This window comes from Rattus rattus, chromosome 9 (genome assembly GCF_011064425.1).
Source record: "Rattus rattus isolate New Zealand chromosome 9, Rrattus_CSIRO_v1, whole genome shotgun sequence".
In the NCBI taxonomy this organism is placed as follows: Eukaryota; Metazoa; Chordata; class Mammalia; order Rodentia; family Muridae; genus Rattus; species Rattus rattus.
Window position 1 is genome coordinate 67,830,908 of NC_046162.1, and position 17,786 is coordinate 67,848,693.

The 17,786-nt window shown below is 55.9% G+C and overlaps 1 protein-coding gene across 1 annotated transcript; it reads left to right on the top strand.

Moving 5' to 3' along the window:
• Positions 1–247: 247 nt before the first annotated feature.
• On the top strand, positions 248–14,077 carry Evpl (envoplakin). Its single transcript, XM_032913311.1, has 21 exons — positions 248–362; positions 518–672; positions 761–887; positions 1,557–1,682; positions 1,850–1,888; positions 1,995–2,156; positions 2,239–2,346; positions 2,462–2,557; positions 3,861–3,986; positions 4,368–4,514; positions 4,812–4,966; positions 5,069–5,166; positions 5,368–5,540; positions 6,606–6,784; positions 6,868–7,006; positions 7,112–7,305; positions 7,605–7,755; positions 9,180–9,263; positions 9,377–9,487; positions 9,579–9,671; positions 10,437–14,077. The coding sequence occupies exons 1-21, from the start codon at positions 300–302 to the stop codon at positions 13,878–13,880; spliced, it is 5,970 nt and encodes a 1,989-aa protein (XP_032769202.1). The 5' UTR covers positions 248–299; the 3' UTR covers positions 13,881–14,077.
• Positions 14,078–17,786: the final 3,709 nt, after the last annotated feature.

Genomic DNA, 17,786 nt, shown 5'->3' on the forward strand with positions numbered 1-17,786 from the left:
AAGCAGGCAGGCGTTGGGAAGGTCTTGCAGTACCTGAGGTATACACTTTATAGCCACACACAGACCTAGATTCTCACTTTCCAAGCCTTCTACAGGGGACAGTACCCTCATCCTCCATCGAAGGCTGAGCCTCTCAGAGCTCAGACCACGGACTCTTCTCTGTAGAAGGCCAGGGTTGGGAGATCTGGGGAATGGGTCCTACGTGGCAGGCACGGAGGACCTTTCCATAATTGCTGTCCTGTGCTCCTGACAATCCAACCAGGGCTGCAACCCAGGAACTGGCTCTGCTCATCTCTCGCATGCAAGCCAATGCTGACCAGGTAGAGAGGGACATTTTGGAGACTCAGAAGAAGCTGCAGCAAGTAAGTCCCTGCCAGAGCGGGAGGGGAGGGGAATGGAGGCCCAGGGCCTGGTGGGGAGTGGTCAGACCAGCAGGGGGTGGGGGGGCAGGTCAGCAAGAACATTGGGGAACTTGGTGAGCCTTTGCAGCCTGACCACATGGGTCATGCCTCACCAGGATCGGCAGAATGGTGCACAGAATCAGGCACTGCAGCACCAGCAGGAGACCGGCCGCAACCTGAAGGAAGCGGAGGTGCTCCTCAAAGATCTCTTCCTGGATGTAGACAAGGCTCGGCGCCTCAAGCACCCACAGGCTGAGGAGATTGAGAAGGAGTGAGTGAGCCGGGTCTCACCGTGGAGGTGCGGGGGATCCCCAGGGAACCCAGCCCAGCTCTGACCCGGTGGCGCCCCCCCTTGGCAGCATCAAGCAGCTGCACGAACGAGTGACCCAGGAGTGTGCGGAGTATCGAGCTCTGTATGAGAAGATAGTGCTGCCGCCGGATGTGGGGCCCAGGGTCGACTGGACACGGGTGCTGGAGCAGAAACAGGTCAGGGGCAGCCATCGACGGACACATTCTCAAGGAGCTCAGAACAGAACCACAGCCGGTGCAGTCAGAGAGCAAGGCAGAATGGTGTCTGTTGGAGCTTTAACTTCGAACCTCGGGGGCAGCTCAGGGATGGAGGAGGGGAGGCTTCCTGTAGAAGTCAGGAAGAGGTGGAAAGAGGTAGCTAGGTCACAGTGATGAGTGGGGACCTCCTGGGAAGGCAAAAAGGCTCCCTCTGGGAAGACTGAGGTTGGATGGGCAGTGGACATACCAAGTCACAGGACGCTGAGCAGTTGTGATTGATGCATTGTGATGGGAACCAGGGACCATGGGGCAGGGCAGGTCCTGGGTCTGGCTGGACATGTCCAGGCATCGGTTGCTGAGGCTTGGGCGACAGATAGCCCAAGAGTAGAGCATGCATCCTGAGAACCAATGGGACTCAGGGCCTTAGTCCTGACGGCCACAGGACAGCAGTAGTGTCCCAGCTATGGGGAACAGCTACCATTGCCCCAGGCTGCTTACCCAGCCTGTCCACTCTTTGCCTCTATGACTAACTCTGCTCTCCTGCTGTGGGGAGGACACAGGTGGCTGTCGGGGGTGGGGTGGGAAGGGTTCTCTGGGCTGCGGGACATAGACCTTCCCGGTAGGACTGAGGACCTGGCTCTTCTGTAGAAGCTGATCTGTGAGGGCCACTATGGGCCTGGGATGGCGGAGCTGGAACAGCAGGTGGCCGAGCACAACATCCTGCAGAGGGAAATCGAGGCTTACGGGCAGCAGCTGCGGACACTGGTGGGACCGGTGGGTGCATCCCTGTGCAACCTGGTGTGGACCCCCCTTTCTCCCACCACAATCAGGCTATCTGGCCTTAAAGGGAGAGTTAAAGGGGAGGGGAGATGTTGGTGGGGATCAGCCTGTATGCGGGGAGCCATCACACTAAACCCTGTTTCTCTCTTCGGTTGAGGCAGGATGCAAACGCCATCAGGAACCAATACCGTGACCTACTGGTGAGTTGGGGCCGGGTGGGACCTCTTTGCCTCAGCCCTTCCCAGGGCCACGGTTGCCCAGGGCCCTGACACTACCCCTTGCCACTTCCTTCTCTCCCGAGCATAGAAGGCAGCCTCGTGGCGCCGGCAGAGTCTGGGCAGCTTGTACACACACCTGCAGGGCTGCACAAAGCAGCTGGGCGCCCTGGCAGATCAACAAGGCCGCATCCTGCAGCAGGATTGGAGTGACCTCATGCCTGACCCCGCTGGTGTGAGGCGAGAGTATGAGGTCTGTGGGGACAGGCCAGGGCAGTGGGGGGTGTCTAGGGCCATTTTCTTGCTCATGGCTGTCCCCGCTTCAATCCTTCTAGCACTTCAAGCAGCATGAGCTGCTGGCCCAGGAGCAGAGTATAAACCAGCTAGAGGATGACGCAGAGCGCATGGTCGAGCTTGGGCACCCGGCCATTGGGCCCATCCAGGTGTGAAGGTCCCACCCCACCTCACACACATATACACCCTTACCCCATGCTCGCCAAACGGAAGAGAGGGCGGTGGGTGTGGCGAGATTTCAGTGTTCACCCCGCTGTGCTCCAGGTCCACCAGGAGGCCCTCAAGATGGAGTGGCAGAATTTCCTAAACCTTTGCATCTGTCAGGAGAGCCAGCTGCAGCATGTGGAGGACTACCGAAGGGTGAGCCTGGGGCCGGGGACCCAGGGTGGTGGCTGCAGAGGAGTGGGGGCGGGGTTCAAGGGCAACATAGCATAGAGGGTAACTGGGGCTTTAGGCCTAAGTCCCTGTGGGGAAACTAATGTCAAGAAGGACATTCTCAGCGGGGTGATTTCACCCCTAGCAAGTGAGTTTTGTTTTATTTTTTCTAATTTTTTAAAATTTATGAATTAATTTTGGGACAGAGTCTCACTTAACTCAGGCTGACCTCAAACTCACGATGTAGCTGAGGATGGTGGAGAACTTCAGACTCCTAAGTGCTGGCCTTAAGGCATGGGCTACTGTGCCTTTTTATGCGGTGCTGGGAATTGAACTCAGGGCCTCTCTACAAACGCTACAAACTAAGTTGCATCTCCTGCCCCTGAGTTCTTTTCTTTCTTTTTTCATTATTCTATTTTAAGCTATGTGTACATGCATATGTCTGTGTGTGTGAATATGTCACATGAGTGCGGGGGCCTGAGAGGCCAGAAGCGGGCAGATCTCTGTGAGTTCAAGGACAGCCAGGTCTACCTAGCAAATGTGAGGCCAACCAAGACTATATAGTAAGACCCCATGTCAAAAAAAAAAAAAACCTAATAAGGAAAAAAAAAAAAAACCATAGCCAATGGCATCTAGTGTGGTAACTGTGGCTGAAAGGGACTTGGGGACCAGAGAACAGGATAGCAAGCTTGAGGCTAGCCTGGGCTACTTTGTGAGACTCTATTGCAAAATTACTCTGGTATAGCTCAGTTCTAGAAAATTTGACTGGAATGCACCAGACCCTTGAGTACAAAGCCAGAATGTTGCCTTATGACACTAAAAGCTATTTTTTAAAAAGATTTATTTATTTCATGTATATAAGTACACTGTCACTGTGTTCATGCATATCATAAGAGGGGATCAGATCCCCATTATAGATGGTTGTGAGCCACCATGTGGTTGCTGGGATTTGAACTCAGGACCTCTGGAAGAACAGTCAGTGCCCTTAACCGCTGAGCCACCTCTCCAGCCCCTAAAAGCTACTTTCAGTGAACCAAAAATGTCCCATTTATGGTCACCCCCTTTTAAAAAGATCCCACTGTCTGGGCAGGTGTCTTCGCTTAGCTGGCTTAGATTTAATGTTTTGTTTTGCTTTGTTGTTTAAAGATGGTTTGAGTGTGGCTGGCCTGGGTTTAGCCTGACTTGAATTTTATCGTAGCGTGAGTTTGGCCTGGTCCGTGTCCAGCCATTTTGGAGGTTGCCCCCCCCACAACCCCCGGCTCTGCCCTTGACCACCCACTGACCTTAGTTCCAGGAAGAGGCCGACTCAGCCAGCCAGACCCTGGCAAAGCTCAGCTCCAACCTGGACACCAAGTACAGCTTTGGCGCTGGGGACTCCTCCGTCTCCCCAACAGAGCTCCTGCTACAGCTGGAGGTGAGACAGTCCCACTGGGCCATCTGCATCCTGCCCCTGGCTTAGAGCTTTCTCTCTAGAAAAGAGGTCCCCAGTGCAGCCCTAAACCCCCAGGAGAAGAGGCTGCCGCAGCAGGAGCCCTGACCCTCCTACACTTTGCTATGCTATCTGTAACGTGACCTGAGAAGCCTGGATGAGCTCTGAGGTCCCCACAGCTTCCTCCCCGGAGGCCCGCGTGGTATTAGCCAGCATCCGTACCCTCCGTCCATCCACAGACAGTCTGTCTGACTTAGCTTCTCCCCAGAGGAAGGCCACACTCCCTTTGGGAGATGGGAAGGAGGCAGGAGGTGGCTTCTATCCCACCCTGACCGACCTGAGCTGCTGTTACCCGGGTCCCAACAGGCAGAGGAGAAGCAGCTGGCCATAGCAGAGAGGACTATTGGAGAGCTGCAGCGACGAAGCCAGGAGGTGGCCCCGCTGCCACAGCGCAGGAACCCACCCAAGCAGCCCCTGCCCGTGGACAGCATCTGTGACTGGGACTCCGGAGAAGTACGCCCTCCACCTGCCCTCCTCACCCACCCCAGCCTCTGTCCCCCACCTCCCCACACTGCTTCAGTCTCTAACCCGCCCCACCCTGCCCCTCCCTCTTCTCACTCCTTCCCTGACCCAGCCCCACCCCTCAAACCTGTCCCACCTCTGATCTGTCCTCAACCTTACCCCAGCCCCTCCCACCTCTTCTTCGACCTCCTCCTCCTTCCAGCTGCTGTCTCCACCCATCTTGCCCCTAGCCACCTCTCCAGTCCCAACCCTCCATCCCACACGAGCCCTTCTCCACCGTCCCCTCAGGTGCAGCTGCTTCGGGGAGAGCGGTACACACTCAAGGATAATGCTGACCCCTACACCTGGGTGGTTCAGGGCCCTGGAGGAGAGACCAAGAGTGCCCCAGCTGCCTGCCTCTGCATCCCAGCACCAGACCCCGAAGCTGTAGCCAAAGCCTCCAGGTGGCTCACCCCAGGATGCCCACAGGGGCCAATGCTTTCCTCTGAGGCAGTGGGTGCTAGGGCTGGATAGGCTGAGAGACACTGTCCTCTCACCCCCTCCAGGTTGGCCTCCGAGCTGCAGAGCCTGAAGCAGAAGCTGTCTACGGAGAAGAGTCGTCTCAAGGATGCTTCAGCAGAGCACTTACAGCAGGGCCAGCAGGGTACCAGAGGATGTCCAGGGAGGGCACTGGTGGGTGGGCCGTGCTGAGTAGGAGGTATTCCATCTCTAGACTAGACTATTCTTCCCTCAGTGAGGCTCTGCCCATCCTTCAGGTCCCCCCCACACCCTGCAGGCATCCAGGGAGGGCCCATGTCAGGCAGACATAGTAGGCTTGGAACCTCACTAGTGTTTCTGTCCCCAGCTCCGGCAGGCTCAGCCCCGGCTGACCCGCAGGCTCAGAAGCTCCTGTCACAGATGACCCAGCTGGATGGGGATCTGGGACAGGTAGAGAGGCAGGTGCTGAGCTGGGCTCGGAGCCCGTTGAACGACTCTTCTCCACTGAAGGACCTAGAGGGCCGAATCCAGAGCTGTGAGGTAAGCGAGCGGCCTTGAGGTGGCCTTGAGAGCTTCAGGACAAGAAAGGGCCCTGCCCTGGGGGTGTACACACTCCTGGGGCCATGGACTCAGAAAATAGGGCTCCCAGCCTGGTTCTTCCACTGTCTTTGGTTTTCTCACCTCTGAGGTGGTACCCACATCCTTTGAGCATCCCGGGGTGTGAAAGTGTGACAAAGTCTGGCCCAGAGTAGAGGCCGGACACATGGCCTTTTTTCTAACAAGAGTCCTGGGTACAGCAAGGGAGCGGGGGAGTTCCCAGAGGGGAAGAGTTCTCAGTGATACAGGGAAAGTTACCTGGAGGGATGGAAACACTGTCTTTTCAGCCAGTGGTGACCATGTTCTCTGACACATGAACCCCGCAGCCTGAAGGCGCCCACGCATTCTAGTTGGCCTTCCAAACCGGTTTCTGTTCAAATATAGCATACCATTAGTGTTTGGTTTTTTGAAAAAAAATTCGAATCATGTTGATTTACATGGTTGTCTAACCTGTTCCGGTCTGTCTGCCATGCAGTGGGGGCAGGGAGGGGGGCAGCTGCCCAGCCCAGCCAGGGAGGAGAGGAGAGGCTTCCCCAGGGCAAGGGCAGGGGATGTGAAGTCAGGTGCTGCATGAGGATGCCAGAGGCTGATGGCTGACCCTGCCACACCAAAGTAGGTGGATTCATTGTGATGAGAGACAGAAGGCAGCTGCCCTGAGTGAACTCAGCCAGGGTTCTTCCTGCGTAGCCTGAAGCAACAGGAAGGTAGCAGGCCTGACCAGGACACTGACTGACAGTAGCAACGCCAGGTCACAGTGTGCTTGGTTCCTGCTGCTAAGGACCTAATATACAGGCTCTCATTTCACCCCCCAGTCCATCATTCTGCGGATGAAGAGGCCCTGGGTGTGAGTAGGGGCTGAGAGACGCTGTCCTGCCCTAGGCTATCCACACACCGGGGACAAGAAGAGGCAGGCCCGGCCCCACATCTGTATCACGCCTTCGCAGGCATAGGGTTAAGTGACCCAGAAATCCCTGACTGTGTTCTCTGCCCACTCCACCCCTGACCCAGGGCACGGCACAGCGTCTTCAGAACCTGGGAGCTGAGAAGGAGGCAGCCCAGCAGGAGTGTGAGGCGTTTCTGTCGACTAAGCCTACGGGCTCTGCGGCCCTGCAGCTGCCTGTGGTCCTCAACAATGTCAAGAACAAGTATAGTGATGTGCATAGCCTGTGCTACCTCTATGGGGAGAAGTGAGTGCCCGGGAGAGGGCTGTCCTCTGAAGGGTCGCAGGAGCGTGTGGCTGAGCTAACTGGCTGTTGCTTCCTCACCTCAGAGCCAAGGCCGCTCTGGGCCTGGAGAAGCAGATCCAGGAGGCAGATGGGATCATCCAAGGCTTTGAAGCTACCCTGGCACGGGAGGGCCCCATCCCCGAAGCCTCTGGGGCACTGCAGGAGAGGGTCAGCGAGCTGCAGGTAGGGTTAAGCGGCCGGCCGCGGTGTTCTGATAGGAGGGAAGGCAAGGAGGGGTCCGGGTATCCCGGAGCGGAGCGTGCTCCATTCTGCCTCCCTTCTCCACAGCGCCAGCGGAAAGAGCTCCTCCAGCAGCAGGCCTGCGTGTTGGGGCTGCACCGGCAGCTGAAGGCCGCGGAGCACGCGTGCGGTGCGCTGCAGAACAATTTCCAAGAGTTCTGCCAGGACCTGCCGCGCCAGCAGCGCCAAGTGCGAGCCCTCACCGACCGTTACCACAGCGTGGGGGACCAGCTGGATTTGAGGTAAGTAGAAGGAAGGGGTTTCCCGGGCACTGCTGCCGGTGAACTGGTGACGTAACCCCTCTGGGGCTGTTTCCTTGCCTCTAAAATGGGATAACTATACCTAATTTCCCCCTTTGGAGTGCCAGACAGACACCATTCATTGCATCTGTGAGACACAGTCTCCATTACTTGCACAGCCCGTCGCTCAGGCCTTCGGTTCTGTCCCGGGTTGGAAGGATCCACCAGCCCACTCTGCGCACCCCCGACCCATCCCTGGATGTCCGTCCCTTGTACCTATGTGGAACCTTGTCCTCTGGCAGGGAGAAGATACTACAGGATGCCAGCCTCACCCACCAGCAGCTCAAGAACAGCAGGGATAACCTGAGCTCCTGGCTGGAGCAGCTGCCCCACCACCGTGTACAGCCCAGCGACGGGCCAAGCCAGATCGCCTACAAGCTGCAAGCACAGAAGGTGAGAGGCTGGGGCCATGGCAGGGGAAATTACCTGAGTCAGGGCCTGGCCTAGAGCAGGGGCCGCCAGCTACCTGTTTCTTTCCAGCCACCTCCCCAGCAGGGACCGAGGCTCAAAAACAAGAGAGGCTACATAGGTCAGATCAGGAGATGGTGGTGGGGTGGCCTTACCCCTCCACAGCCTTGTCAACACCCCTTTCCGGTGGTGGGATTCTTTTCACCCTTGCTAAGGTTGTAGGGGATAAACGAGAGTGGAGGGCACCTGTTGGGGAAGCCCTTCCCTGAGGCTTTTAGACACAGGCCAGCCACCAGCTTGGTGTGAGCACCCCCTGGTGGACATATGTGGGAGTGAGGACAAGTGACCTGAGAAAAAAGCCCTGGGAGTCAGGTAGATGAGAAATGTCCCACCCAAAGGATTTTGGTCCCTGGGAGGCAGAGACAGTCCATCCTGGTTCTTCTAAGCTACAGGACAGAATCTGGACTTGACATTACAGCCTTAGGATCCCCGGGGGGAAGAGGGTCACCCTCAGATTTTTTTTTAAAGATTTATTTATTTAATTTATTTATTTATTTTATTTATGAGTACACTGTCACTGTCCTCAGACACACCAGAAAAGGGCATCAGATCCCATTACAGATGGCTGTGAGCCACCATGTGGTTGCTGGGAATTGAACTCAGGACCTCTGGAAGAGCAGTCGGTGCTCTTAGCCGCTGAGCCATCTCTCAGCCCCACCCTCAGATTGAAAGTTGTCTTTGGAGGTCTCTGAGGAGCCAAGATATTAGTCCAAGGGGGTAGGGTGGGGTCCTTCCCAGAAAAGTGAAGCTGGACTTCTTAGAGCGTTTGGTCCTTTTTCCTTTTGAGTTCTCCTCCACCGCCTCAGACAGCGGGTTTCTCTGTGTAGCCCTGCTGCTATTCTAGAACTCACTCTGTTGATCAGGCTGGCCTCGAACTCATAGATATCTAGCTGCCTCTCCTTCCTTCCTTCTTTCCTTCCTTCCTTCCTTCCTTCCTCCTTCCTTTCTTCCTTCCTCTTCTTCTTCTTCTTCCTCTTCCTCCTTCTCCTCCTCCTTTAGCTTCTAGATGAATCAAAATGGGTTCAGAATAACTGGATGAGCAGTGGTCTCCAGACACTGGTCCCTGGAAGCTTGTCCAAGATGTTCCTTCTCAGGCGTGCCCAGGGCTGCAGGGTCTCACTGGCATTTGGATCCAGCAGATCTGTGGCCTAATAACACTAGATATACAATGCAAGAGCCACTGGGCTAAGACAGAACTCCAGGGCCATCAGACAGGAATGTCCAAGAGAAGGGAGGCATCTCTGAGTACCCTTTGACTGTGTGTCCTGGCTAATTGTGGTGCTGGGAATGCCAGCTAGAAGGAAAGGAACTTTCCCCAGTCCCTGTGACTCTGGCTTCCTCCTTGGCAGAGGCTGATACAGGAAATCCTGGGTCGTGAGCAGGACCAGGCCACAGTGTCCCGCCTCACCCGGGACCTGCAAGAGGCTCTCCAGGTGAGCACTTTTACTTCAGCTTCTACCTCTGATCTCACCAGCCTCCCTTGCTCTGCCATCCCCTGACCCCCCCCCATGTCCAGTCTCTGTAAGTGACTTTCCCTCCTGTTCAGGACTATGAGCTTCGAGCAGACACCTACCGCTGCTCCTTGGAGCCCACCTTGGCGGTGTCCGCCCCTAAGAGACTCAGAGTGATTTCCTTAAAGGAGAGCATCCAGGCTCAGGTGAGGCAGGGCTTAGCATCTCCTGGCATCAGCTCTACAGCTCCTTAGGCTGAGCTGACTCTGCTCTCCCTCTCCCAATTTGGTTCCCCAGGAGAAGAACCTTACTAAAGCTTACACTGAGGTCGCCGCAGCGGAACAGCAGCAGCTGCACCAGCTGGAGTTTGCTAAGAAGATGCTGGAGAAGGTAAAATGTCGGTGCCCACTCTGTGGACACAGCAGCCCAGCTGGTCTGGGGTGGCCTGGATGTCACCTTTCCCCACTGCAGCCTCAGCCTCTGGTCAGGCCTGGACATGAAGATTTCTCCAGAAGTTCATACAGGTTGTGCCTACTCTAGGCAGGCTCTGGAGGTGCCCTCCAGTCTTTGCTTAGTCATAAGCAAAGGGGACAAGAGAGGCCTAGAGAGGGGTTGGGATTTAGCTCAGTGGTAGAGCGCTTGCCTAGGAAGCGCAAGGCCCTGGGTTCGATCCCCAGCTCCGAAAAAAAACAAAAAAAAAAAAAAAAAAAAAAAAAAAAAAAAAAGAGGGCCTAGAGAGCCAAGAAATACTCCATAATCCTTAACCTTAGGACCCAGTCACATAGGCAATGGACCATCTAGGGCTCCAGTGAGAGTTGAGTGGAAGCCAGGAACTCTTTATGGTGCCTGTGGCTTGCCAGTTTCTTTCTTCCTGAGCCATTTTTCACTATCTACTGGAGAAGGTTAGCCCCACCCCCGGGGCAGGGCTGGGGAGTCCCAGACCCTGCCTTGTATCCTAATAGCAATTCACTGAGGTCTTCGAAATCCTGTGTCCAAGTATCACGAGTCTTCAGCTCCGTCGCCCAGGATCTACCAGGGAATCTAAGAAATCGAGGAGGAGGAGGAGGTCTCTGACCTCAGGGGTAGGGCGCAGAAAAATGGGGCTCCAGTCTTTGCTCACCTCAGGACTGTCTGTCTCTTTCCTGGTCACCACAGAAGGAGCTCAATGAGGACTTCCAAGCCATCCACAGTGCAAGACAAGGATCTGGCAGTCCAGCACATACAAAGACAGAGTCAGAGGTCCTGAAGACCCAGCTTGAGGAAGAGAGGAAGCGCGTGGCTGAGGTGCAGCGTGAACTGGAGGAGCGGAGGCAGCAGTTGCTGCAGCTGAGGACCCAGCAGCCTGTGGCTCGGCTGGAGGAGAAGGAAGTGGTAGAGTTCTACCGGGACCCCCAGCTAGAGAGTAACGTGCTTCAGGCATCGTCCCGGCTGGAGGAAGAAGGCAAGAGGCGAGCCCGCCTACAAGCCGAGCTGGAGGTGGTGGCCCAAAAGGTTGTCCACTTGGAGGGCAAGAGGAAGGCCATGCAGCCTCACCTGCTGACCAAAGAGGTCACCCAAATTGAGAGGGACCCCGGCCTGGACAGCCAGGTTACCCAGCTCCACAATGAGATGCAGGGGCTGCGTGGGGAGAACGCCGTCCTCGCAGCCAGGCTGGAGGGGCTGAAGGATGAGTTGCTGACCCTGGAGCAGAAGGAGATAAATGTGAAGGAGAAGGTGGTGGTGAAGGAGGTGGTTAAGGTGGAGAAGGATCTGGAAATGGTGAAGGCGGCCCAGACGCTAAGGCTGCAGATCGAGGAAGATGCTGCACGGAGGAAGGGGGCGAAGGAAGCAGTAGCCAAGACACAGGCTCGCATCAAAGACCTGGAGCAGGCGATCAGCTCGGTGGAGCCCAAGGTCATTGTGAAGGAGGTGAAGAAAGTGGAGCAGGACCCTGGGCTTCTCAAGGAAGCCTCCAGGCTGAGAAGCCTCCTGGAGGAGGAGAAGAACCAGAACGTCATGTTGGCCAGGGAACTGCAGGAACTGCAGGACAAGTACAGGGCGGTAGAGAAGCAGAAGCCTAAGGTGCAGCTGCAGGAGCGCGTCAGCGAGATCTTCCAGGTGCACCCGGAGACAGAGCAGGAGATCCTGAGGCTCCGGGCCCAGCTGCAGGAGACAGGCAGCAAGAAGAGCAGTGTGGAGCGGGAGCTGGAGAAGCTGCTGCCTGAGCTGGAGGTCCTGCGGGCTCAGAAGCCCGTGGTGGAATATAAGGAGGTGACGCAGGAGGTGGTGAGGCACGAGAAGAACCCAGAGGTGCTCCGGGAGATCGACCGCCTCAAGGCTCAGCTCAATGAACTGGTCAACACCCACGGGCGCTGTCAGGAGCAGTTCATCCGGCTCCAGGGCGAACGCGATGAGTGGAAGCGTGAGCGGTCCAAGGTGGAGACCAAGATGGTGAGCAAAGAGGTCGTGAGGCATGAGAAGGATCCAGTGCTGGAGAAAGAGGCCGAGAGGCTCCGGCAGGAGGTGCGGGAGGCCGTCCAGAAGAGGCGAGCCGCCGAGGATGCGGTCTACGAGCTGCAGAACAAGTATCTGCTGCTGGAGAGGAGACGCCCCGAGGAACAGATCGTAGTGCAGGAGGTAGTGGTCACCCAGAAGGACCCGAAGCTGCGCGAGGAGCACAGCCGGCTGAGCCGGAGCTTGGATGAGGAGGTGGGGAGGCGGCGGCAGCTGGAGCTGGAGGTGCGGCAGCTGAGCGCCAGCGTGGAGGAGGAGGAGGCCATGCTCAGCTTCGAGGAGGACCGCAGCAAGAAGCTGGCTGCGGAGAGGGAGCTGCGGCAACTGACCCTGAAGATCCAGGAGCTGGAGAAGCGGCCTCCTGCCCTGCAGGAAAAGATCATCATGGAGGAGGTAGTCAAGTTAGAGAAGGATCCGGATCTGGAGAGGTCCACAGAAGCTCTGAGGCGAGAGCTGGATCAGGAGAAGAACCGGGTGATCGAGCTACACCGGGAGTGCAAGGGCCTGCAGGTTGAGGTCGACCTCCTTCAGAAAACGAAATCACAGGAAAAGACCATATATAAGGAAGTGATCAGGGTGGAGAAGGACCCAGTCCTGGAGAGCGAGAGGGCCCGAGTGTGGGAGACCCTTAACCGGGAGCGAGCAGCACGCCAGAGTCGGGAGGAGGATGTCCGGAGCTTGAAAGAGCGGATCGACCGAGCCGAGGCTCTGAGGAGGTCCTGGTCACGTGAGGAGACGGAGCTCCAGAAGGCCCGGGACCAGGCAAGCCAGGACTGTGGGCGGCTGCAGAGAGAGCTCCGAGAGCTGGAGCAGCAGAAGCTGCAGAAAGCCCAGCAGCTACAAGAGGAGGGGCGGCTGCTTAGCCAGAAGACGGAGAGCGAGCGCCAGAAGGCCGCCCAGCGGAGCCAGGCCCTCTCACAGCTCGAGGCTGCCATTCTCCACGAAAAGGACAAGATCTACGAGAAGGAAAGGACCCTCAGGGACCTGCACACCAAAGTGAGCCGGGAGGAGCTCAACCAGGAAACCCAGACACGGGAGACCAACCTTTCCACCAAGATCTGCATCTTGGAACCAGAGACCGGGAATGACATGTCTCCCTACGAGGCCTACAAGAGGGGTATCATCGACAGAGGCCAGTACCTCCAGCTGCAGGAGCTGGAGTGTGACTGGGAAGAAGTTACCACCTCCAGCCCCTGCGGGGAGGAGTCTGTGCTCTTGGACCGCAAGAGCGGAAAGCAATACTCCATTGAGGCCGCCCTCCGCTGCCGCCGCATCTCCAAAGAAGAATATCACAGGTACAAAGATGGCCGCCTCCCCATCTCCGAGTTTGCCCTGCTTGTGGCAGGGGAGACCAAGCCGAGTTCCTCACTCTCCATTGGGTCCATCATCTCCAAGTCCCCAGTCTGTTCCCCGGGACCCCAGAGTACCGGCTTCTTCTCCCCAGGCCTCTCTTTGGGCCTCACTGAGGATAACTTCCCCATCGCTGGGGTTTATGATACAACCACAGATAACAAGTGTAGCATCAAGGCAGCTGTGGCCAAGAACATGCTGGATCCCATCACTGGGCAGAAGCTGTTGGAGGCCCAGGCAGCCACAGGAGGCATCGTAGATCTTCTCAGCCGAGAACGATACTCCGTACACAAGGCAGTGGAGCAGGGACTCATTGAGAACACCTCCACCCAACGTCTGCTCAACGCTCAGAAGGCCTTCACCGGCATCGAGGACCCAGTCACCAGGAAGAGACTGTCAGTGGGTGAGGCCATCCAGAAGGGCTGGATGGCCCAGGAAAGCGCGCTTCCCCACCTGCTGGTGCAGCACCTGACTGGGGGCCTCATCGATCCCAAGAGGACAGGACGCATCCCCGTCCCTCAGGCTGTGCTCTGCGGGATGATCAGCGAAGACCTGGGCCAGCTCCTGCAAGACGAATCCAGCTACGAGAAGGATTTGACAGACCCCATCACCAAGGAGAGGCTGAGCTACAAGGAGGCCATGGGGCGCTGTCACAAAGATCCTCTAAGTGGCCTGCTACTTCTCCCAGCCATGCTGGAAGGCTACCGCTGCTACCGAGTGGCCTCCCCCACCCTGCCGCGCTCCTGTGTGCGTTGAGGAGGGCTCTGCAGGAGGGAAGTTAGAATGCATGCGTGCACTGCCTTGTCCTGGAGCAGCATAATCCCAGGCAGCGGTCCTCCTCCTGTCCATCCACCTCACTGTGCAGTCACTTGTGGTGTTGGGCCCTGTCCCCAAACATGGGAAGCTCTGTTATCCCTCCCACCCCCTGCTTCTAATAAATGAATTATCTTGGTGCCGTGTCTCGCTCTCATGTGGGGTTGCAGGGTCAGTATGTCTAGGGTGTGAGCCCATAAGCAGCGCCAATTGGGCATTTCCCCCCCAAAATTATGTGTTATGTGGGGTGGATGTGCCCAACCCATCTGCCTGAGAAACAGGTCATCAAACGAGACCTCGGAAGACCCCTGACCCCTCAGTTCCTGCACTCTAGAACCAGAAACTCAGGAACGAGTTACATTTCCCATGTGTCACTCAGAAGGTCAGCAACAGCCTAGTGTTGATGATGGGACTACTTAGAACACCCCAGGTGCTGTCACCACTCCTAGGATCAGAGAACTGCCCTACCCCCCACCTCTGGTTTAACGAGGTCCTCCAAACGGGAATTCAACTCTTCAGTAGCTTAAAACAAAATCAAGACCAGCAGAGGGCGCCCTCTCTCGGGGGCCTGCCTGGCTCTGCAGCTGCGCAGTGAGGGCCAAGGGCTGGGGTCTCTTATCCAACCTGACACCTGTTAACTAACAGACGTCAGAAGAGTTATGCACCCCACCCCCATGCAGGGAGCACCTGTGTGCCTTTCGAAAGTGCACCATTAAATCCAACAAATAACACAGGAACCTGACGACCTGCAGGTGACATGAACCCAAGACCTCCACTTGCCAACCTGCAGGTGACATGAACCCAAGTCTCTCAGGGTGTGTTCTCCCCATGCCGAGGCATCTCTTCCCCCTGAGGTACCAGTATAGAATAGAGTTTATTCAGGGGATGGGGAGGGGAGTTGAGGGGGTAGTAGAGACAGAGAAAGGCAAAGAGAGAGAGAGAGAGAGAGAGAGAGAGAGAGAGAGAGAGAGGGAAGGAGTAGAAGCCAACCATGGACACATGGAAAGAGACGGGGAATGGGGAGAGAGGGGGAAGGGAGAAGAGCAAGAGAGGAGGGGATGAGCAGCCCCTTTTATAGTGAGTCAGGCACACCTGGCTGTTGCCAGGTAACTGTGGGCGGAGCCTAGATGAGTGTGTGTGCATGTGTGTGCACATGTGTGTGTGCGTGTATCTGCATGTATGTGTGTATATGTATGTCTGTGAGAATGTGTGTGTGTATATGTATGTCTGTGAGAATGTGTGTATGTGTGCATGCGCATGCTTGTGTGTGTCTGTGTGTATGAGTGTGTGCACGTGTCTGTGTCTGTGAGTGCATGTGTGCATATGAGTGTGTGTATGTCTGTGAGTATGTATGTGTATGTGTGTATTCTGTATGTGTATGTATGTGTGTTTATGTCTGTATGTGTGTGTATGTGTTTGTATGTGTATATGAATGTGTATGTGTCTGTGTGTGTTTGTATGTGTGCGTGCATGTATGTGCATATATGTGTCTGTGAGTATGTATGTGTATGTGTGCATGCACATGCTTGTGTGTCTGGTGTGTATATGAGTGTGTGTATGTCTGTGAGTATGTGTGTGTATGTCTGTATGTGTGTGTATGTTTGTATGTGTGTGTATATGAGTGTGTGTGTGTGTGTGAGCGTATGTGTGTGCATGGAGGCCAGAAGCATCAATCCCCTGGGACTGGAGTTAGAGGTGACAAGGAGACACCTGGTATGGGTACTAGGAACTGAACTCTGCAAGAGCAGCCGTCTCTCAAGTCCCCAAACAGGGTCTCTTTGTTTCGCCAGCAGCGCATAGACCAGGCTAGCTGGCCTGTGAGCTCCAGGGATCCCCCTGTCTCAGGCCCCTGTCCTGCCTGTCCTAAGAGCAGTGGAGTTAGGGATTCCTGTTTCTGTGTTCAGCTTTAGGTACTGTGACTGTGCCTCGAGAGCTTTACCCACTGAGCTACTCCACTCCCACCCCCCATCTCCCCGGCTTGGCGTGGCCCTGGAGATCTGAAGTCAAGTCCTCACGTGTATATGGCAAGCACATTGCCAACTGAACCATCTTAGCCCAGGTGTCCCGGCTTTTAAGCTGGGCGCTTCCAGAACTGTGGTTAAACAGCTCTGACTCTAGACCTCCGATTCATCCAGGTTCCACCCGCTCCTGGTTGAGAACAGGCATGCTTTGCGGTAAGCAGGAGCCCCTAACCCTGTCCAAAGAGTGTGCACTTGGGCTGGGGCAGGATAGAGCAGGTGAAGGAGGAGCCAACAGCCCAACATCAGGCCTGGGTGGCTCACTCTCTGCAATCACGTATGCAACCCAGGCAGGATGCCAGGAAATAGCATAGGAAAGACAAGGGCCTTAGCAGGAAGTGCATGCCATCCTGCTGGCACTAGGTTGGTAGACAACACACATGGGCTTCTGGTAAGCTGACCGTGGCCTGGATGGAGGCCCTGCCCCTTCTTCCCTGGCCCAACATGGGTAAACAGAGAAATGAGAATTGTGAGCAGACAGGGCTGGCTCTGAGGCCCGGTAGGCAGCTGAAGGACCAGGAGAGCACCAGGGGTCCAGAAGGTAGGAGAGCCTGCTCCTGCTCTGCACAGCCAGTCCCATGTGAAGACTGACCTGTGAGAGAGGTACTATGGCCTCTGCTGCTCCACCTAGATGGGGCAGGAAGCCCACCCGAGAGTCAGACGCAGGACAGCTAGGAAAAAGGGACAACAACCAGGGCACAGAACCAAAGCTAACCGCTCCAGAGGAGTTTCAAAAGGAAAGATGGACATTGGATTGATCAGGAGAACAGCTCCTGACTGAACACAGACAAGCCAAGTGTGTACAGAGGTCAGAGGAGTCCAGTCTAGACTCAGCGAGTTACATAAGAGGGTGGCTTGAAGAGGGGACATTCTGGGGCCACTGCTGGGGCTGCTGGGAAGCTGTCCTTGTCTCCTTGTACCTACCAGGAGCAGGCCCTTGCCTTCTGGTCCCAGACTAGGCATGACTTCCTCCAGCCCTTTCCTGTTCCATTTGGGGAAGCTACTCTGATGGTCAGGCATCTGGGAGACTCTGGGCCATGTGGCTTCACTGGGTGTCCCCAGGGTTCAAAAGACCCAAAAGAGCTGTTGGTTTCTGAATCACCGGGAAGCAGAGCGTTTCCAGTCCCCTGGAGCAGGAGAGAAGTGCGTGTTCTGTAGGACACTAGAGAGGGTACAGATACAGGAAGGGGCCTTTTTCACAAGATGGGTGCACATCTTTAATCCCAGGACTTGGGAGACAGAGGTAGGTGGATCTCTAGGAGTTCGAAGCCAGCTTGGCCTTGTCTCAAAATAAGCAATAAAGATGTCTTCCCCAGGGCTATGGTTTTTTTTTTTTTTTTTTTTTTCCCCGGAGCTGGGGACCGAACCCAGGGCCTTGCGCTTCCTAGGCAAGCGCTCTACCAGTGAGCTATGTTAAAACTCTCATCTTTTTTGGAGCAAGGCCTGCCTCCCCAGCCAGCCACGTAGACTCCTCAACCCAGTAGGATCCTGGTGGGCTGCCCTAGTTCTGTGTAGCCCAGACTAGCTTTGAACTATAGGAAATCCCCCTGCCTCCGTGCACCCACCTCCCCCTTAACTCCTGTTTTCTGTTTGGTTTTGTTGTTTATGCTAGGCGAGTGATCCATTCCTGAGCTGCATTCTTAACCTTGTTTTTTTAGGTCAGCCTTAAGAGAGGATCTCGGGGGCATGGTACCTCAGTGTCACCACCTGTGGGGACAAGAACCAGCATCCTTCATGGTGGCTGAGTCCGCTAGTGACATCATCTGGCTGTCCCTTTCATCCCCTGCCCTCCATTACCTTGTGGATATAGTTGTGCAGGGGAACCCCAAAG